This window comes from Pestalotiopsis fici (assembly GCF_000516985.1).
Source record: "Pestalotiopsis fici W106-1 unplaced genomic scaffold PFICI_Scf_10, whole genome shotgun sequence".
NCBI classification, from domain to species: Eukaryota; Fungi; Ascomycota; class Sordariomycetes; order Amphisphaeriales; family Sporocadaceae; genus Pestalotiopsis; species Pestalotiopsis fici.
Window position 1 is genome coordinate 1,786,779 of NW_006917100.1, and position 21,415 is coordinate 1,808,193.

The 21,415-nt window shown below is 49.4% G+C and overlaps 5 protein-coding genes across 5 annotated transcripts; 3 read left to right on the forward strand and 2 right to left on the reverse strand.

Annotated features, from left to right (window-relative positions):
* Nucleotides 1–140: 140 nt before the first annotated feature.
* PFICI_12774 (uncharacterized protein) lies at nt 141–3,479 on the reverse strand (the record flags this gene model as incomplete). Its single annotated transcript, XM_007841355.1, has 6 exons — nt 141–488; nt 582–1,466; nt 1,524–1,829; nt 1,888–2,071; nt 2,131–2,298; nt 2,353–3,479. The coding sequence occupies 6 exons, from the start codon at nt 3,477–3,479 to the stop codon at nt 141–143; spliced, it is 3,018 nt and encodes a 1,005-aa protein (XP_007839546.1).
* A 4,492-nt stretch (nt 3,480–7,971) lies between these two features.
* On the forward strand, nt 7,972–9,996 carry PFICI_12775 (uncharacterized protein; the record flags this gene model as incomplete). Its single annotated transcript, XM_007841356.1, has 4 exons — nt 7,972–8,008; nt 8,072–8,399; nt 8,454–8,610; nt 8,671–9,996. 4 exons carry the CDS (start codon nt 7,972–7,974, stop codon nt 9,994–9,996), a joined length of 1,848 nt encoding a protein of 615 aa, XP_007839547.1.
* A 2,605-nt stretch (nt 9,997–12,601) lies between these two features.
* Nucleotides 12,602–14,623, forward strand: PFICI_12776 (uncharacterized protein; the record flags this gene model as incomplete). The annotated part of the gene is made up of 5 exons (XM_007841357.1): nt 12,602–12,832; nt 12,918–13,034; nt 13,106–13,216; nt 13,472–13,995; nt 14,056–14,623. The coding sequence occupies 5 exons, from the start codon at nt 12,602–12,604 to the stop codon at nt 14,621–14,623; spliced, it is 1,551 nt and encodes a 516-aa protein (XP_007839548.1).
* Nucleotides 14,624–15,841: 1,218 nt separating this feature from the next.
* Nucleotides 15,842–16,676, reverse strand: PFICI_12777 (uncharacterized protein; the record flags this gene model as incomplete). Its single annotated transcript, XM_007841358.1, has 2 exons — nt 15,842–16,004; nt 16,060–16,676. The coding sequence occupies 2 exons, from the start codon at nt 16,674–16,676 to the stop codon at nt 15,842–15,844; spliced, it is 780 nt and encodes a 259-aa protein (XP_007839549.1).
* Nucleotides 16,677–17,891: 1,215 nt separating this feature from the next.
* On the forward strand, nt 17,892–19,823 carry PFICI_12778 (uncharacterized protein; the record flags this gene model as incomplete). Its single annotated transcript, XM_007841359.1, has 1 exon — nt 17,892–19,823. The coding sequence occupies one exon, from the start codon at nt 17,892–17,894 to the stop codon at nt 19,821–19,823; it is 1,932 nt and encodes a 643-aa protein (XP_007839550.1).
* Nucleotides 19,824–21,415: the final 1,592 nt, after the last annotated feature.

Here is a 21,415-nt window from a genome sequence, read left to right on the forward strand (position 1 = left end):
CAAGAAGTAATGACTCAAATTCTGGTGTACAAACCCCCCAGTCCATCGACTAATAATGCATAGCGTTCTCGTCTGACCGCTGAATTTGGCGTCGTGATGGCTTCAACGGCGGCTCGGTGCGAAGAAAATATTGCTTACTCTCAGAAATAGCTTCTCATGGCATCCTGATATCCGGTGCCGCCCCGTAGGTCTTGTTGGAAACTCTGCAGTACATCCAAGAACTGACTAATGTGCTTCATGCTTAGAGCTTCGCCTCGGTGAAGAGCCAATGCCTGGGCCGTGCGGACGGTGTTCTTGATCTGACGACCATTAAGACTTTGCCTCGCAAGCGTATTGTAATCTTCGTCAGTGAAATTGGTGATCGGAACCTCCTGAAGAGCCTTCACTCGCTCGATAAATATCTTGAAGATGGCCTTCTTTGCCTTAGTGTCGAGCTCATCGTATCGAAGACCAATGTGGATGCGGGATTGAAATGCGTCGTCAAAAGTCTATGAGATTCACATTAGTATCACATAACGTTGATTGAGTGATTTAAAAGGTCATATGAAGGTGGATGGCAACCAGGGATTTGAAATACTCACCTCGACACGGTTGGTGGTCAAGAACATGATGCCTTGGAAGTACTCTAGATGTCGGAGGAAGATGCTCACAAGGGCATTGCGATGAAGGTCAAGCATGTTTCGCTTCTCCAAGAAGACGTCCGCCTCATCGAGGAGCAGAATAGCACCCCAAGTATGACATATATCCAGAACTCTCTGTAGCTCTGCCTCCAATCCCCGAGAATCTGTGCCTAGATCGCCTGCCGATACACTGTAGAGAGGACATTTGAGGAATTCACTGATTCCCTCCGCGGTGAGCGTCTTCCCCGTTCCTGGAGGCCCGTGGAGCACAAAAACTAGACCTTTTCCTTTTCCTTGGATGACATCGTCGATGTTCTCGGCAGCATGATACTTGTGAGACTCCACAAGAGCCTTGACGACGTCCTTTGTCTTGGGCTGAAGCACAAGCGATTCGTACGCAGACTCATTCCAAGAGATTTCCTTGACACCGCTGACCGACAGCTCCACCCAAAGCTTCTCATTGAATGCAAAGCCAAGAACAACGGAAGAGGCAATGAGGTAGTCCTCGTCAGAAAATTCGCGGCCATGAGATGCCTTCTTAGTAGTATGGTGGTTTTCCATCTTGTTCTCCTTGGATGCTTTGTCCTTAGCGTCGTCGGCTCCTTGACCTGAAAAGAATCCATTTTCTAGAGCTGCATTCATGAGGTCAAGCTCATCCTTGGAAACACTGATCTCTTGGGTATTTCCGTCCTTGTCCTGGATAACTTTGGTCACATACTTGATCAGATCCTCATTGTCTTGTAGAGCCTTTGCTCCGTCGCCAGTGTCACCGTCGGAGTACTCTTCATCCTCGCTATCCTCGGGAGAGTCCAGAATATCATGATCCCTCGGACGAATGGGGGAGATCTGGAGAATCACATCATTAGACCGAGTCTGAAAGATTGGCATCGAAATAAAGCTCACCTGATAATTAGGGTTGTTTCGTCGGTACGTGCTCGGATCAATCATGACGCGGCCATTGATGTTCACCTTGACTACAGCCTTCTTCTTCTTGTAGAAGGCAATGCCTTTGTGACTCTTGTAATGAGCGCCTGCCAAGCTGACAAACTTCTGGCCGCGCTCGATGAGACTCCTCCGTATCTGCCCTTCATCTTTGTGATACTGTAGCGGAAAGCAATCCAAGCTGCTGATCTTACGAGCGCCTCTAAAAGCAGCGATCTCTTCGCACATGGTGCCGTAGCCAAAGCTCTTGCCATCAAACTCAAGATACTAGATCTATATTAGCTCGAGGTTCTGCACATTGTTTCACTATGGTCATATCGCCAACCTTTCCTTCAACGTAGAAAAATTCTCCCTTCAGGACATTCCGTTGTTTCTCGGCAAACTCGATGTTGAAGACCCGAGGCTCATCGGTTGAGCCGTATGTAGTCGTATAAGCCTTGGTACCAGGTTTCCACAATGCCCAGCAGAGGTCGAATGTGATGAGACCGTGTTCGAGAAGGGGATACAAGCTGTGAGCAATTAGCTTTTACTATTGACACCGCCGGAGAGGAAGTTTCAGTCCACTCACGTTTTCTTGGTCTGAGCATAATCCTTGTCCAAGTACCTAATGAGAACACGGAGGTGTCGACGCTTCTCGTCGATCCACTTTTGCACCTTCTTACGGGCTTTTCTGGTCTTTCCGGCTGGCTCCAGATCCGTCAGGTTCACCATATGCTCCCGAAGATCATCCAGATATCTGACACATATCAGTCAAGAGTTTCTGAGTCAATCGACATGTTGGGTAACTTACAGAAACAATATATTTGGATCCAGTTTAGGGTTCTCCACCACCAAGTTCATACCTCGAAGATTCCCCATAACATCACGGAGAGCCTCACGAAGCTGCTTGCTTTTGATGTCTACGACAGTGGCCTTGTACTTGCCTTCCCAGTCAAAGGTACGGCGCACATGGAACAGATACTCGTCATAGCGTGAATTGTGCGCGTCGGTGGCAGTATCCTGCAACTTGTAGTTGTGAGTGGTCGAGTCCCATACTTGATCGACGCGCTTGAATTCTAGCACGTGTCGGCGCTGGCCGTTTTTGTCCTTGCTCTTAGTTCTTGACGGACTGCGAGATTGGAAAGGGTCCCAATTGTCATTTTCTTCATCGCTGCCAATCTCATCAATGTCGCGATTGACCCGATGGCCACGGATCGGATGACCGGGTCCTCTTGCTGGAATGGCTGGGGGTGGAGTGGCATATGGTCTACCTGAAAACGTGTTCATATTGGGCAGAAGCGGTTGGTTGATGCCTGCATTGGTTGCTAGACCTCCATTGTAAAGAGGCATGCCACCGAAATTGTTGATGCCGGGCGCTGAGGCGCGAGCTAGATCTTGGAACTGACGAGTGAGGAGTTTGAGCTGTTGCTGCACTGTTGCAAGGGCCTTTTGCGACTTTCTGTCATTCTTGGACTCTTCTTCATCGGTGGTGTCGAGAGAATCGGAATCTGAGACTTCAGTCCCAGTGTCTGAACGGCCGGATTTGCTCTGCTTTCTCCGGTGCCTTGACTGCTTACCGATCTTTCCCTTCTTGGATCGAGATTTGTTCTTCACAATCTCTTCGTCCGACTCGGTGTCTGATGACTCCTGTGAGGATGATTCACTCTCGGAGCTATCGTGACTTGACTGGTCATCAAGGACAATAACCTTCTTGCGTTTTTTGGACTTGGAGTTCTTCTTTGAAGATTTGGCAAGCTTGTGGATTTTGTTGCCATTGTCCCCATTGGCCTTGATATTTTCAGTCTTCTGGTCCTTTGCTGCTGCAGAAGCGCCTAATGAAGAAGAATCCGAAGGCGTGACGACAGTAGGGTCCTTGCTGTTAGTCGCTCTGCTGCCCTCGTCCTTTGGGCTCACCTCCAGGGTAGCTGAAGAGGCCATGTTTGTAACGATAATCGTAGACCGGAAGAATATGGGTCAGTTTCTGTTTCTCCAGAAAAGGTCGATTGAAAATGCTTTGAAAGAAGATGTTTCGTGGTGGATCAAGAATGAGACGCCAGAGATCGTTGAACTTGACAATGTTTTGCGACGAAAGAATGAGACCGTCTGATTAGTTTGTAAAGCTTGTTGATTGGCTTGCACCAGCCGAAGAATTTTGTGATGGGCAGGCAAGCGCTGCAGGAAGACAGGAGAGACCCAAAGCGATGCTTCCTTCCACCGGAGACTGCTCTTGAAAAAGCAGCAGATTGATCAGATTTTGCCGGCTTATGCGTTTGTTTGCCTCTCTCTCGCCGCTAAGAAAACCACGCAACAAATAGTGACACACTTCTCCTCCCTGTTGTGAGAATATCAGTCAGTCTCGGCACGAAACATAGATCAGAAAGCACATGGCAGGATGTCATTTGATGATCAAACAGGATATTTGTTGTGCCGCATTTTGCCAAGGACCAATGAATGCAGGCGAACTGGAAAGCTGCCACCCACGGATGTAGAAGCTGCACGCTTGAGGAGGATGCAGTGTGAGCCTCAGCTTCCTCATTGATACCCCGCAATCGACGACCAAGAAGAAGCAGGCACCGTGAGAGGATTTATCAAAGGGGTAAAATTGTCTAAAGTATGTTGACAATGACTTGTTCGCCAGAAGACTGTACGTTGATACTCACCAAGTATTTGTCGCCGATGTGGTGTGATGGGCAAAAGAAGAAGTGGTGGTTGGCGGGATACGTCGAAGGTTGAACAATGAAAGCCGGGTAGGTAATTAAGGAGGGCAGCTCCCCTGGTCAATGATTAGAGAACTTATGCCCTGGGTTGCAAAAGATAATCAAGGGACCTCTGGTAGGGCTGCCAAAGAGGGTACCAATGAAATTATAAGAGACTCGTTTGGGTTCAATGTTGGTGGCGAGACGTGCAGGCAGAACAAGGCGGCCAAGTCGATAGTATTATGTATCATGTCCCCGTTGTCAGCCATACCCAAGGTAAGTACATAGTTGACTGCAGTCCCCCCTAGCTCCATGCATTAGTGCTCTTTCTTTGCTGGGCGATCTCAAGGTGACAGGAGCAACAGGTTACATCTGTCAGACCAGTGAGCTGTCCCCGCCAAAAAGCCTGGCATGACGAGCTGCATATCGAAATGCATCATTGCATCCATCTTGCCAGAAGAGACAAGTCCGATGGTAGGCGCGGTAACGGCAAAGCCTGTAGGCTATACATTAGTGCTAGGGATATTGCATATTCATAAACCTGCACCTATGCAAAGGTGTCAAAAAACAAAGATTTGCCTTGGGAATTATGATAATAGGTAAGATATCTTTAAAGAACTTTCAAGGCACCTGAGTAGGTATTCACTCATACCTAGACATGATCTATGCACACGAGTAGATCAGACTTGCAGATGGCCAATGAGACGGCGCGAATTGAACATTGTTCCGCCAGATCCGGCTAGAGTTGCTCGACGGTTCCCTCGTCGTATATTATATTGAAAGGGAATACTAAATACTTATGCATGCCACTATATCTCAGGATGCATACATGGTGACCAGAAGTACCATTGAGGAGACGGCATGATTCAGAGCCTCAAATTAACAGATTATGTACTATTATTTTCAATGCCATATGGAAAAATGGTAGCAATCATCCACGGCTGCCCTCTGTCCAGATGCATCCTAGTGGCGGGACTGCTACCTAGGCTCCGCCGCACTGCCTGTTGGACCGAAGATCGTCGAGATGCCTTGCCAATGACAAGCTGCTTACTGTCATACGGGGAGCATTGCTAGGCAACAAAGCAGGCAGCCAAAGCATGTCTCGGCGTAAGAAGGAAAAGGCTACAGAACCCGGATCGCTGTCGAAGATGTATTTGGCTCGGCGTGTCCGACAAATTGCATATGCTGTTTGGGGGGTTAGGGAGAGGGGTGTGATTTTCGAAGGATGGACATTGCGGCTGCAGGTTTGGCAGCTTTCGTCTGATGGCGAAGCGGTCGGCTACCGACTTTTGCAGTATGCAAAATGATTGATTTCGTGGCAGCTCGCCACGACAGGCGTGTTCCCTTTTTCACGACAAGGGTTATTGACCAGTGCCCCATAGATGCAAATTGTTGAGAATTGCTCTGCAAAACGATATGTGCATACCTAGTAGGTAGCTGAACTACGGTTGGCTGCAGCATGACAGGTCAGGTTGCACGATCTCGGATGCCTGGCATTGGCCCATGGCTCTTTTGCTGAATGAAGAGGCTCCAGCTCACTGAATGCTTTGCCAAGGCACTACACAGCAACAAAACCCGCCTGGTAGCCTACCCGATGGAAATATAAATACTGCATAGGAATGCAATAAACACATGCATCGCTAAAATGTTGCGTCGATGATGGTGGAAAGCAATGGATGTGATGAATTGCTTGCTTTTCAGAAACTATACATTCGAGCGCATCGCATGGTGGATAAGAAATCGAGGTGCTTTGAGAGGTACCGAGGAGCATAGCCCCAGCATACCTCCGTAGTCATCCAAGCCATCTTGTAGAAAAGCATGCATGTTGGAACTAGCCCCCGGGGAATCTTGAGAATCATCAGGGTTGCATACATATGCCAGAATGTGTGCATTATTCCCAGCTGCCGCGGTGTCATTTGACGGAAGCTCCAGAGCCGACAAGTGTAGTGACCGGTCGAGCAATGGCCATGCTGTCCATGCATTCATTTATATCCTTTAAGGGTCAAGTGGTGTCTTCTGCCCTCCCTAGGCTGCATATGGTTTGTTAATAAGCGCTTCGTGTAAAAATCCGTTCGTAGCAACATGCATTTGGGGAACGAGCCTATCGCACAGAGTCCGCCTCACTCATCGAGCTCGGTAAACGCGTGCATGGGACAATAAATGTCTGATTTATACGGGGCAAAGCAACCCTCCCAAGAGTATCACTGTCTTTTGCCGTCGCAACTGGTTGACAACCATCAGCCGGATGCTTCCAGGCTGGGCACTTCCGCGCTGAGGCGGCAATCCGCAGCAGGCTTCGTCGCCTGCCGTCAATAGTCAGTTACGGCTGCTGAAATGACGAGATCTGCTTGACGAGGGCGTCTATAGCCGTAGAATGTAATTTGGCTGGAAAGAGCGAGGTGCTAAGAACGGACGGCCGCAGATTTTCATGTTGTTGCACATTGCGTGGACGTTCGAAGCGAGGCCAACATTGGCTGCACCTGCATTCATGGCTGCTGCATGCTGTACCTACTGTGGAGGGACCCACGTTTTGAGCGGTGTGAATATTAAATAGATGATCGTGGCAGAAGAAAACTGATATATATATCGTGTAGCAAGGTTGTGGAGATCATTGGTTGCGCCGTGCTCAATTCGGTGCTCTACGAAGATGTTTGGTGTGTGCAACAAGAGCTATCGCATCGTGCTGCATGTCACCGACAGCCTCAGTCAAGTCGCAAGTAATAAATCAGAAAGGCCCCGAGACACGGAGCAAGAATACCGGGTCACACATGGATAGAAAGTCTCAGACTGGAGACGACCCGTTACATATCTGTTGTGGCCAGTATAGCTAGGTGGGATTCGGAGGTTCGTCAAGTGGTTCCAAGGGGTACTACCCTCCGGCTATCTACCTTCTCAATCATTTGAGGAGCAGAAATTATCGAAAGTTTATATAGATGGCAGATAAGCAAGTTGCAAGTTGGGAGGACAATATAGATGAGAGCTTACCTATATAGCTCGTAGATCATAGATGGTAACACAGGGTCAGGCGTGCTAGTCTGGCCCATTTTAGAGTTGATCATCCAGAGATCGCCAGGAACAGCGAAGTCAGCACAAGTCAGAATGCCAGGAATACGCGCCACACCGGGGCAAGATCAATACAATCCCGGATCTGTGGCCCATCTACGGAATACCACTAATCTTAGAATTCTCTTATACTTTTAAAACCGTCAATCGACGACGCGGCCCGAAAGGCGACCACTCAAGATATACCCGCACGAGGTCGGAAGACAGACCCAAGGACCGGGGAAGCTCTAGAGCTCTCTTAGGTTGAGCTCAAACCCCCCCGCCATTGGTTCAATTGGGTCTAACAGACGTCATGGAGCAATTGATGTCCGAGCCCACCAGCCATTCCTGTCCTGCGGGTCGAAAAACAGGTTATCAACACACTGGAGTCAATTGTGCAGCAAGAAGTGGGCTGGGATTTTTTGCTGATTTTGCAACTCGGCCGAACGCAAGAAAGAGCATTTCTCGTCTTGTTGAACCACCTTACGATCTCTTTAGCCGTCCAGTTCGAGGCTCCTCGGTTCAATTGCCCCTAACCCGGCGCCCATTGAGCCTTTCTTCAGTCTTGCACGACGAGGACGACGCCGCCGTTGGCTTGAGTTCGCAGTAAACAGTTGGCACCATGGCACGAGGTCACAATCGTTTCAGCATATCAAAGTTGCTTGGCTGGGACCGGCACCCGCACCGCGACAATGACTGGAGCATTCATGAGTCTCGCCGTCGACGCAAGTATCCCAAGCACGCAGACATGCTTGTTTCGTTCCCGCTCAGCGGCTAATTATCGTTGCACAGTCCTTCCTTCTTACCGAGACAGGAATATCGAATCTGCGATCCCAGCCCCCGACGTCACCAAGATTGCGATCCGTCTCCGTTACCTGATTGAAGAGTGCATTCCGTGCGAATTGGACGAGGAGCAGGTCACCCGTCCTCACAGCAAGGTCATCACACGGAAAGTCGTAAAGGCTGCTCAAGAGGCCGGCGGCGAAGAGAACAAGGCGTGCGTGGTGTACTGTCTGCTGACCGTCAAGAGGTGGTTCAAGCACCAGGCTCTTCTCGAGCTATGGGATGCCGATCTCCATGGCCTCCGTGCCACCGCTTGTGAGGTCATTGCCAAGCAAATGTGAGCAATCTATCTATCAATTCGCAACATGGAGCCTTTCTGACAGTGCGCTAGTATCGAGGGTGAGGAGGATATGGGCTACCTCATGCACTCGGTCCTGCTCAAGCGCTACTCCATCATGATCGACGGAGAGGCCACTCCACCCGTCAACGTGATTGAAAAGGCCGTGGATCTTCACTCACTTCTTGTTATTGGCTCCTCCGGCTACCAGGTGGGTTCTATCTCGTACATGTCTGAATGATCGTATCAAGGCTAAACGTGGACGGTCCAGAAATGCATTGGCTATCTTTGGAAGGGATGGCTTGTCCAAGATGAAGATGATCCAGCCAGCTTTGTTGACTACAAGGATCGAGACAACACATCTTTCTGGCCACATCTTGACCCCGACCGCATGCGAGCTCCCATGCACCAAAACGCCGCCCAGCTTCTCATCTCCATCATCTATCTGGCATTGTACACGGGCGCCATCAACACCATCAACCCCAGCGGTGATCTGGACTTTGTTGAAATCTTGCTGTATATCTTCACCTCCGGTTTCATCTTTGACGAGCTCACAAAGTTCTGGAAGGCTGGCTATCACATTATTGGGTTCTGGAACGTCTTCAACGGCTGTCTCTACTCGCTGCTCATTGTCTCATTCGTGTTGAGAATCATCGCCTTCAGCCATTCGTGGGACGAGGCAGATACGAGACAACACTTCAACCAGCTCAGCTACAGTTTCCTCGCCTTTGCCGCGCCCATGTTTTGGGGTCGTCTGTTGCTCTACCTTGACAGCTTCAGATTCTTTGGTGCGATGCTTGTCGTGCTCAAGGTCATGATGAAGGAGTCTGTCATCTTCTTCGCATTGCTCTTCGTCGTTATTGTCGGCTTTTTGCAAGCGTTTATTGGTATGGACTATGCGGACGATATGGCTGGCGACGATACCATCTTCATCCTTCAAGCCATGGCCAATGCGATCATGCAGAGTCCCGACTTTAGCGGATTCGAGAGATTCAGCCCTCCATTCGGCATCATCCTGTACTACGTCTTTACCTTTGTCATCATGATCATTCTCCTCAACATCTTGATTGCTCTCTACAACAGCGCTTACGAGGATATTTACGATAACTCGGACGACGAATACCTTGCACTCTTTTCTCAAAAGACGATGCAATTTGTTCGTGCTCCTGATGAAAATGTTTACATTGCACCCTTCAACTTGATTGAGGTGTTTCTTCTGGTTCTTCCCTTCGAGTGGTGGATGCCAAAGAAGCTGTATGAACGCATCAACGATATTGTCATGGGAATCATTTATTCTCCGCTGTTGGTCATGGCTGCGATATTCGAGATGCACACGGCCAAGGAGATCCTCCGCAACCGTGCGCGTGGTGATGATGATGACGATTCCGTGGAGGAATGGGAGCAGATGGCTGGCGATGTTGACTTTGAAAGCGAAGGTTGGGCCAAGAAGGTGGCCGAGAGCAAGGCCAATGTTGAAGAGGAACCTGCAGTTCTCGAGGTCAGGTCACTGAGAGAGGAGGTCAACAAGCTCAAGGATTTGTTGGAAAATGTCAGCAAGGCTCTGGAACAAAAGCAGGAGAGCGAAAGCCTCATTTGAGCCCCTATGACACTGGTTTGCGCAAACCAGTAGAATGATTGAGGCATTGATGACCAACATCACCAAGCTCACACTACTGAACCTTTATTTTATTTTATTTTTCCCTCCCGATCTATGACCAAGGCTGGAGTTTGGGGGCGCTGGCGCCGGCTTGGTGGCAGTGGCGTTTTCAAGGATTTCTGTGTATCTAATCATGATTTTTGTTGATATGCTATTCGTGTGAATTACAACTTATTCTTGATTCACTCGCCTGAATCTTACATGTGTTTTCTATATGGCTATTTTTTGACCGTCGGTTTGTCTTGATTCCGATTACACATTTTAAGTTGAATCCACTGCGACCGGCCCGTCTTGACTCCCTACCTTTCGAGTGACATGCAATCGATTTTTTTTTTCTTGCTTCCGGCAGGCCGGCAATTCTGTTCGTGGTCCGAATCTGCATTTACACTTCCCATTGGTGCCCGAGATATCCTTGGTGGCACTAAAATCATAGCAGGGACGACAAAAAGCCAGCCCGAGAGGATATCTGGCGCGAAAGGAAGTGTCAAGTCTAGATAATGTTTTGGCTTGATCTGGTCCGAATAATTCCAGATCTTTGAGATGAACATCTCATGGCACCATTTGGGCACCATTCATGAATAAAAATTACTTGATAAGTCGTGTAAATTCTGACAAATCGCCAACCACGTTTGTATAGTTTTCCTCCTTCAGCCGTAGGGCTGCGCTCGGGGAGAACAGTGTGGAGTGTTGAAGCTTCAATCTAGTAAATGGCTATTATACAAGAGGGACATGGCTTCCAGGCATTCAAATCAACCAATCAAATGCTACGATGTATATCGTGGGCTTATTTAGAACAAAGCACCAGACCACCAGCACCTAAGATGGATTGTATCCAGTTTGCCTCCTGAAGCTTGCTGGACTGGTGGTACCAGGATCAATACTATGTGGACGACATCGAGCCTTCCTTGTAGTTTGCCTACTAGTGTTAAGTTGTCAAGGGTGTTTGTAACGGCAGCCAAGATTTTTGGTGCTCACCATCCCCCACCTCCCCACACCACGCCAGACTTTGGTCCATGTCTGACATCAATGAACGTACGAGAAATGCGGACCAACGTATGGAGTCTAGAAATTCACGATGGCCTCGAGTCGGTTGATGGATGACCCCCCGCTTCGCGCTTCAAGGATCGTCCGGATAGGTTATATCTCATGGCAGAACTCTCGCCGTTACACTTGGCAACATACTTTGGCGACAATTATGCTTTGATTTGGCCAAGATCTGCATGTTGCGACTCGTTGCTGATATGCCAGGGGCACACACTCTAAAATGATGGCGAAAGAAAAATACCCGACGACTTCAACAGGTGCATTACATAAATAGATGCTGAACTCAGCCAGAAAGACTTTGACGCTAGAGGATTGAGACGAAATCTAATTTGATACACGATCTGGTTTCGGGAAGCAACGACAATTACTCGTCGTCTTTTCACAGTATGGAACGGGCAAATTAGGGACCGAACCCATCACCACAATGCCCTAGATGTCATCCAATGTGTTTGTTCAGCTTTTACCCCAGTTCCCCAAAATGTCCGTGCTTGTGGGTAGTGGTAACCCCAAAGCCGCCAAGGTTGGGGATGATGGGGATGGGGTAAGTAGTGGCCCCAGGAAAAAAAAAATTGAGACTCGAGATAGATGTAGTTGCCAGAATACCGTCAATAGTGACGGCAAGAGCCTTGGGTCACGGGTCGTGTATTTTCTGCGGCTGGGATGCAAGATCATGTCGCAAGTGCAACATTGATTCTCGTGAATGGAGACCTATCCATCATCTTCTCAGTGTCAGGTAATGTAGCTGTGGATAGCGAGCGCAAATGCCTACCTGATGCGGAGTTGAGGACATCAAGTTGATTCCCAGGTCCCTGGCTACGGCAACCCTGGTTGGCGCTTCCCCCGACTCCTTCACACCCTCTCTCAATTTACGGACGATCACCCTAGTTGACTCTGACTCTCATCGGCGCCCCGTTCTCTGGAGGCTCAAGGCAAGGTTTTCATTCGCCGGCTAGTTGTACCTACCAACCAACATCGCATGCTGGCTCGAAATACTTCCCTAGTCCTGACGAGGATCTTTGCCCATCTGACATGCTCACTAACCCAAAAGAATGCTGGCTCATTCTCCCTGCTTTGCCTGCCTGCCTGCCTGCTTGCCTTATCGACCACGGAAAAGACAGTGCCCATCGTTGCTCTTCTGCCATGCACTGATTATGAGTGGCTGACTGAGACCGCATGCGGCGGTACTCCGTCTACACCCCGCACAGAAGCCAGCGGAAGGATTCATCTGTCTAACCTACCTTGCCTACCTCTGCTGTTGTTTTGCCTCGTCTTGCAGTAGTCGGGCTATCTAAGGTCCAAGGTAGGGTCCTCCAAGGTACCTCCCTACCTTGTGCTCCGAGACATATTTAAAGGGCCCAGGTCGGCCAGTCCAATCCTGGGAGGAGTAGCAGTGCGTAGCCTTTTCTCATCCATCGCTCACAGCCTGTTGCGATTTCGAAGTCTGACTCCGACACGTAACTGTCTTGTCGCTGCGTATTACTCTTCCACGCGCGGACCGACCATGGCACACAGTGAAGCGCCAACGTCAGCCGCCTTTGATGGCACCGGCGACTACAATGAGCACAACGCAAGTATGCATCCGCCACATCATGGCATGTCGGCTGGCAAATACCTCGCCACGCGCGTGAGCACGCTGAAGCCGGCAATGGCCAATGCCCCAAATCCCATCAGACTGGTCCGCATGCTCAACCGCCACCACTGGGCATTCTTCTTTGTCGCATTCTGGGCCTGGGTAAGTTTTACATGATTTCACCATATCAACAACAACAACATACCTGCCGAATCCTCGAGTAAAACTGACTGGCGCGCTCAAATAGACATGGGATGCCTTCGATTTCTTCACAGTTTCACTCACTGTCAGTGACCTAGTCAAGACGTTCAAAGTTCACAAGCCAGATATCACCAACACGGACATAACCTGGGGAATCACGCTGGTTAGTATTCTTACCAATGAGAGAGCAGCTCATGACCGCGGTGGCAATGTAGCGACTTACCAATTTGGCAGGTATTAATGTTCCGTTCTGTCGGGTCCATCATTTTTGGTGTAGCTGCCGATAGATATGGTCGCAAATGGCCCTTCATTGTCAACAACTTTCTCTTCATTGTCCTTGAACTGGTACGTCATGCCTCAAATTGCGGCTCATCGCCGTCCATACCAAGCTTTTTTTGTGGCTGCCTCGCGAATCGTAGGGGCCAGGTTTGTTGTGAAGGCCCACGGGAGCCAAGACCGCCATAGTGCGGCCAAGCCCTCACAACTATCTTGGCTGCAGATTTATGAGCTGGGCAGCCATAGTACCTACCCCAAAAGCGGCACAGGTCTTGGAGACCTATCGGAATTGGTGATAAAGTTGACTAATACTTGTTCAAAAAGGGTACGGGTTTCTGTCAGACATATGAACAATTCCTCGCGTGTCGCGCACTCTTTGGTATTGCAATGGGCGGTCTCTATGGCAATGCTGCAGCCACCGCATTGGAAGATCTCCCGGCCGAAGCACGTGGATTGATGAGCGGCTTGCTGCAACAGGGCTACGCATTCGGCTACCTACTTGCTGCCGCCTTTTCACGAGGACTCGTCAACACGACTCCCCACGAGTGGCGTCCCCTGTATTGGTTCGGTGCCTGTCCGCCATTGATATTCATCATTTGGCGATTTTTCCTGGATGAGACCGACACGTACAAACACCATCAGTCTTTGCGCAAGACTGAAGGTGGAAGCGTTGGCAAGACCTTTGTCGAGGAGGGCAAGGTTGCCGTCAAGCGCCATTGGCTACTGCTTGTTTACTTGGTCTTGCTCATGGCTGGCTTCAACTTCATGTCGCACGGCTCCCAGGACCTATACCCAACCATGCTCCAGAACCAGTACAATTTTGGTGCTACCGAGGTCACTGTCACCCAGTACGTCTTTCCACAACATATTCTGTGTGAATGTTGCACGCTAATATTCTACTTCTATAGGGTTGTAGCAAACTTGGGTGCCATGCTTGGCGGTACCGTTGTTGGCTATTCGTCTCAGATCTTTGGTCGTCGTATTAGTATCATCGTCATATGCATAGTCGGTGGTGCTCTGCTGTATCCCTACACATTTGTTTCCAACCACGGGATCATCGCCGCGGCATTCTTCCAGCAATTTTGCGTACAAGGTGCTTGGGGTGTCATTCCCATTCATCTGATGGAACTGTCGCCTGGTGCATTCCGAACCTTTGTCGTGGGTACTAGTTACCAATTGGGCAACCTGGTGTCATCAGCAAGTTCGACCATCGAGTCCACCATCGGCGAGCGGTTCCCTCTGCCGCCAAAGGGAGAGACGAAGCGCTATGAATATGGCAAGGTTATTTGCATCTTCATGGGTTGTGTTTACGCCTATGTTATCCTCCTGACCTTTATCGGACCCGAACATCTGAGCCGCTCGTTCGACGCTGCCCACGACGCCGACCTGGATGAAGCAACTGCTCACAGGCACGAAAAGCCTCACGTTGTGGAGGATGAGGAGAAGGGCGCAACTCGTCATATGAGCGATGCTTAAATGGTCACTATGGACCGGATGATTAGGGCAGTCGGTGATTGGAAACATCTGTCCTTTGGGGCTACTGGATTCCATCACCATGGCGATCTAAATGCTCAGGATCGGATTGGAGTCTACATCATAGCGAACTAGGTATTAATGGTTTTCGTGAATTGATAGTTCCGGATGTCAAAAATAATTACAGCCTTCTCATGACGTGCAATTCAGAATGGCTCTTGATATACTCAGCCTAACAACAAACCACAACTACTATCTGCTGGTAATGATTTCAAAAAGAACTTGAAGACTTGATGTTACGTCAAGGCCGCGTTGACGGCGCAGTCCACCGGTGCCGCTGACCTCTTTCCTCACCCGGAGTTCATGGTCTGGCGGTATTCTGAACAAGGTCTTTCCGGGCAAAGTTCCCAGGGTGGGAGTGGTTCCTGTGTATGCTTTCAAGATTGGTTGGCAGACATAGGAGTTGAAACCCCCAGTGAGATGGAGGGGAGGAGGTTGGGAAGGAGGGAAAAAAAAAGGGGGAAGCGAGAGAAAACACGCACTCATCGATCAGATGAGACTCATGTGTGTTCGCGGCACAGGTGCACGCTTTACCCACAGTGCAGCCGCCCTTGGCCGGCGAAAACAAGTAGATGAGATTATGAAGGTGATGAAATGTAGCAGTGGAAATCGGACCTTCTTCCTGGCGGAGGTCTTCTTTTTAGAAGCCGACCTGGGACCCGAATTAGAAGGCAGAACCTCTAGACCTGGAGATCATGGCCCGCCACATTCAAGTCGTGGAAAGTATTGTGAGCACTCAACCTGTCCTCTCCTGCGGACTGAATTCAGGTAGGGTGCGATTACCAAACATTGTGGCAGCCGACGTGGAAAAGGCAAAGGACATTATTCGCCGGCGCCATCTCTCCATCTTTCACGCCGTAGAAAGCTGTGCTATAAGTGAAAGAAGGGAAAAGATGAAGTCGCAAATAGGGTCATCACATTATTGTCAAATTCAAGAGTTATCGTAGACTCGAATCAATTCATTCTCTAAACTGATCGGAACTATGACAAACTGCGACACCGGCTGCTACGTGAATCTTTGGTAGGTAGGCGATGCCCTTTGCATTTCAATGGAAACTCAAACCGCAAATCAAAGTGGTATCACTTATCCCAGTGTACACCAATAACGCCTCGCTTTCATATCATTATCATCGTCGTGTACTTTACGCCTAGGCGTCCTCCTTAGTCATTCTGCTTCTGCTTCTTCTGAACATGGTCGGGGTCGGAAGGATCTGCCTTGGGCACATCAGGCAGCTGACTGATGGTTGCCTCGGCCTCGGCGTTCTCCTCCTTTGCGGCTCTCTCTTGCTGCGATGATGTCTCCATGCTAGGGGGAAAGAATCGACTGAGAAGGAAAATTAGTACATGGCCCTAGATTTGAAGGGAGGTGAGAAGTTTACGGTAGAGTGGCATTGTACGAGTGAACGTCCTTCTCCTCAAATGTGACAAAGATGACCTTGTCGAGCTTGTGTCCATGCTCGCCATCAAGAAAGTTCTTGACAGTCTCGCAGGCAACCACCGAAGCATCCAGGCTGGGATAACCATAGACACCTGTGCTAATAGCGCTAAAGGCAATCGTCTTGACGCCAGACTGCACAGCGAGGCGCAGGCACGAGTCGTAGCACGACGAAAGGTCAACCTTGGCTTGGGTGGGCCCTACGCGGAAGAAGACGGGGCCGACGGTGTGAATCACCTTGCGCGAGGGCAGGTCGTAGGCGTCGGTGATCTTGGCCGAACCGGTGCCGCAACCCTGAAGGGTGCGGCACTCGGCCAGGAGCCCCGGGCCGGCGGCGCGGTGGATCGCCCCGTCGACGCCGCCGCCGCCCAGCAGGGATCGCTTGGCGGCGTTGACGATGGCGTCGACGGCCATGGTGGTGATGTCGCCTCGGATCAAGCCGACGCGGTCATTGTGGGCGGGCGTGGCGCCCGACACTGGAAGCGTCTTGGCAGGCTGGAGCTTCTTGAGCTTGTACAGCAGAGCCAAGGAGGGAATGTCGGATGCGGAGATGGGCGCCATCTTTCGAAACATTGGCGAGTGAATGAAGTCGGTCCCAGGTGCATAAAAAGAGGCTCTTTCTCTTTGGTAAATCCTTGTCAAGAATCTATCCAAATAGCTGAGGATATGTGAGTCGAAGGGAGGAAGTGGTACAATTGTTTGTTGAGTTATTGCAGAGTTTCGCGGGGGGTGACGTCATAAGGGTTTATGAAACCTTTGATGAACAGAATGAATACCAAGGTATGCAACATACTTTTCTCATGATTTTGTGCTACCTCAGGTGCATATCATCCAGGCATAGAAAGAAGTTTAAGCCTTGGCGACAACCGTTTCGTACTGAATAGTATCAATACCCGTATGGAAGATTTATGCTCTGCTGGCTAATACAGGAGCCCTATGCAATTCCTCCACTGTGCAGTTGCATTATGGCAAAAGGCTTTTTCATTCAAGAAATATTTATTCTAAACAGCAAGTTAGATAATCCTTCCAATCACGGCATAAAATGACATTCAGCCGTCTTCATTGAGTTCCCTTGTGAATGTCGTGCTTAAGTGAGCTCTCAAGGCCTGGCGAGCACATTCCCAAGGCAGATCAAGATCAGCTAGGCATCACAGCTTTGCCTTGGTAGGTCAGCTCGCGACCACCGATCAATCACTTCTAATTTGTGGCATGTATTCCGCGGAGATTTCTGCTAAGATATGCCTGAGCTCAATTCCTAGCCAGGACACATTCACGGATGAAATGTGATGCACACCATCCTTGTTCCACCACTTTTGTCTTCTCAGCGGTATCAATGTATCATTATACCCAGGGTTCTTATTTTATTTCGGAGAAGTCTTGTACAAATCAATGTCCAGGCACCATGTCTTGTCAATGTTCAGCCTTGTCCATCAAGGAGGCACGACAAGGGAGAAAAGACTGTCTTGATCTATGCCTCAGACCTCCGATGCTGAAGGTAACAAATTTCTGACCTTGTACTCGATTATATAAGAATATGCCAAGTGGCAGTCTGAATCTCAAATCATCTTCATGCCCTCATCAACTTCCCTTCAAATCATTTTCACTTACAACTTTAGAGAAACCTCTATTCTGTTCAACTTTCACCGCACGTCTACTTGGTCTCAATCGTAATCCTGGCCTCGAGGGTGAAGAACACTGGTATTCCAAACCTATTATCAATCACTCATCTCAGCATAGACATCATTCGAGACAGCTCGCAAGTGACAGTCAGTCAACATGGCGGATCACGGACAACACAATACAGCCACTCCGACCCATGCTCCTTCGGACGGGCATCCAGCCAAGCCGAATTCGTCAAGTGAACAGCCCAAGGTCGACCGACAACAACCCAATACAAATACGGCTTTCACTCAGGCAGAGCGTCTAGTTCGATTCCGCTTTGGAGGTCCAGAGGCCTCTCCCAGCTCGACCGGGTCGTCGGACAAGAACGCGCCCAGCCAGCCTCAAACAGTCGTTGTAGCTGAAACTCAACAGACAAGCCAAGGCACACAGACATTGCCTTCCCCTCAGATTTCGAACGCAAACGATGTTACAACACCTTCCCAACCATCCAATGTCAAGGAGGACAAGACTGAGCCAAACACTCCGACTTCAAGTTCCAATGATCAAGTCCAACCTGCAGACTCGACAAGAGTGGACAATGGTCGTGTCGACCCATTGCCTACAGAAGAAGTCGACAGTGACACAAGAAACAGTACCGGCACTGATGTCAGTAGTAGTGGGGGTCCTGCTGCACCACATCTCTCAGCCAATGTTCCCTCTGGAGTCCAATCAACAGGAACCAAGACGCCCACAGACTCCGCATCCAATCCCGCAACAGGCGGCACTGATCAAGATGCTAGCAAGCAACCGAAAGCAGACTCTCACAAACTTCAATCAGCGCCTGCACCGTCCGGCGACTCTGGGCCTCTAGGTTACATGGTGCAATGCCCCAACTGCTTGCAAACCAAATCCATAGAGCACTTTCACCATGCCAAACATGCCAAAAAAGTTGTAAAGAATTGCCGCAGCTGCCGAGAGCTAGACCGGGCAGACCAAGCCAAGGTCAAAAGGGCTGCCAAGCAATTCGCCCAGGGCAAGGACGCCGAAGCCATTCTGATCGATCTAGGTGTATTGCCGGAGAACAGCTTGACTTCGTCTGGCGAGATCACAGTCAAGGCTTTGGCTCCGCCCAAGCCGGCACCGCAAAGGGACGCAGCCAAACAAACCAAGGTACCGCAACCAAAGGAGACTATCCACAATTGCCCCAAGTGCGACAAGAAGATGCCCGAGAGTCAATTCTTTCGAGAAGGGTACTCGATGCGCACTTGTAACAATTGTGCCACGCGAAAGCCTGCAACTGTCGACATTTCTGTTCAACCGATTCAGAATGGAAAAGACACCGAGACCCGAGATATCCTCCTCGACAAGGTGAAAGATGCTTGCTCTCAAGCCGCTGTTTCTCAGCCCGAGTCGCAGCCTTCCAGCAACAAGCGACAGTACCCCTCGTTTGACGGTCTTTCCGATTCCATGAAGAAGCTTAAAACGAATGATACAACACCAGTCAATGATTCCGCGAACCGAGCCACTCCGACTCAAGTCCTGTCACAGGCAACCCAGATTCAAGAGAACTCCGACAGACCGGCTGATACCGCCATGACGCTGCGCGGAGGAGGCGGTGGGCTTATCAACATCAGGAGATTGAACAAGCAGCAGAAGCGATCGCAGCGGCCCGAGAGGAAAGCAGTTGGTCATCACAGGTTATCTGCCTTGGCTACTTTGTACGATCCGACCATGTCCATCTCCGAGCCGATCTTCATCCTTGGCAGAGACTACTTGACTGGGAATATCCCGTTGCAGATCCTGGCGCGCCAGCGCGGCCTGACGACCGAAGAGCTCCTGCCCGAGGCTCGACGAAGTCTGATTCTCTACCTCTTGGAGGCGATTCCCGAGTTTGGCAACATTTTGGCACGGCTCTTGAAGCACAACCTCTTTGCCAAGGCCCTTGATGGCAAGGACATCACCACGCACGCTCAACTCTTGCATTTATTCCAGAATGAGGCTGAGGCGTTCAAGCAGGTCTTGCACCAAGAGGACATGAGACGTAAGCTAGTCAATGCTTTGGAGCAGGTGAGGGTAGATCAGATTGATGACTGGTGTAACGCATAAGTATTGCTAGATTGACGGGAGGATGAGATGTTTTGTTTTCTTCAAGAGTTGCAAGGGATACGGATAGAGAAATGGCGTTTCTGATTTGGAAATCGGCGTTCTTTGGCATGTCAGCAAGAGCAGGTGCCTCTTAGCTGCAGGTTATGGTATCATGGCATCACGGAGGGCATAGAGGTTCAAATCGTACTTGACAATAGATCTGATGATTCGTACTACCTGGATCGCATCATGTGAGACATTTGACTGACAGACACGTCAACTGGCTTGACCTCCACTTCTGGAATTCTAGGCACTGCCTGGTAGTTGCAATCAATCTTTCTTGAGTGATTGTCTTATGTCATCTTTTCTTGCAACAAGTGCTACATTCGAAGAAGGTAACCAGTGACTCGGGTGCATCTCGTCCTATCTGTAGGTGCCAAGCCAATGCGACGACTCCTGAAACTGATAAAGGATAAAAATGAGCCATGCCAAATCATTCTCAACGCCTGCATTCAGACAGGCCACGTGGGGCAAACAGGAGACCTAATCTCTTAAGCTACAATGCTCTAACAAGGTTTCTGTTTGTTGGTCCAAGTAATGCATCGTCGAAGAAGGAGACTTCGGTCCCCTTCTAGCCGCGCATTTCAATGTTCTATTGAAGTCACACTGCCAACTGGCAAAATGTCTAGTTTTGGCACCCTTCAAAACGATTTTGACTCATGTATCCATTGATAATATTAAATAATAATATTTGAAACTAGAAGACATGATGACTCTTCCCTTGTCAACTCGTTGGTGTACCATCTGTCTTGAGCCATACATTCTCACGCCATCCAGAGAGTCAGCACGGATAGGAGAAAGAGGGGAAAGGGGCAAAAGAATAAGGACAGGAAGGAAAAAAGACTTAAAAAAAAAACTAATCTATTTCGATCTCTAGCCCCCAGCCCCCTCCATGTAGCGTGGATCAGACGCTTGAGTTTGTTCTCACTGACTGGGCACAATCCGAGCCAACTGGTGGAATCGAACTGGCGCGCTTTGTGGTATTGATGACAAGTTTCCAGAGCGCGCGTTTAGAAACTTGTCAGGAATACCACTAAGCTATTGCTGACCCGAGAGCAGTGTTTGTTTCTTTGTTGAAAACAGAGCAGTTTAACCAGGTCTATGAAACGTGGTGTGGTCGGGGGGCCAATGAATGAGGTTTTACCCAGAGTTTCTCCTTGATACGAATGGTGCAAACGGCCTTCGTCTCATGCGACCCCTAAACATCTTGCCCAGTTATTCGTTGAGGATGGATGATAGCTCGAGACCCTCCTTGATAAAGGTGACATGGAAACAATCATGTCCAGCTCGAGAAGAAGAATCAACACTACAGCTCTTTGTTGCACTGTTTCCTTCATGTCACGGCAGTAAAGTTTTTTCTTTCTTTTTGTTCTTCGGGAATACTTCTGATCAGAGAAACATTGTCACCCTATATAGGATGCACAATCGCAACCAGATCGTCCGAGTCCATGCATTTACGAGATGATACGCAATTTTTCTGTGTAGTTGATGAACACCGTGGCCGATGTCGTGAACTTGACTACGCAGCATACCTAGGGACTTAGTTATTTTTC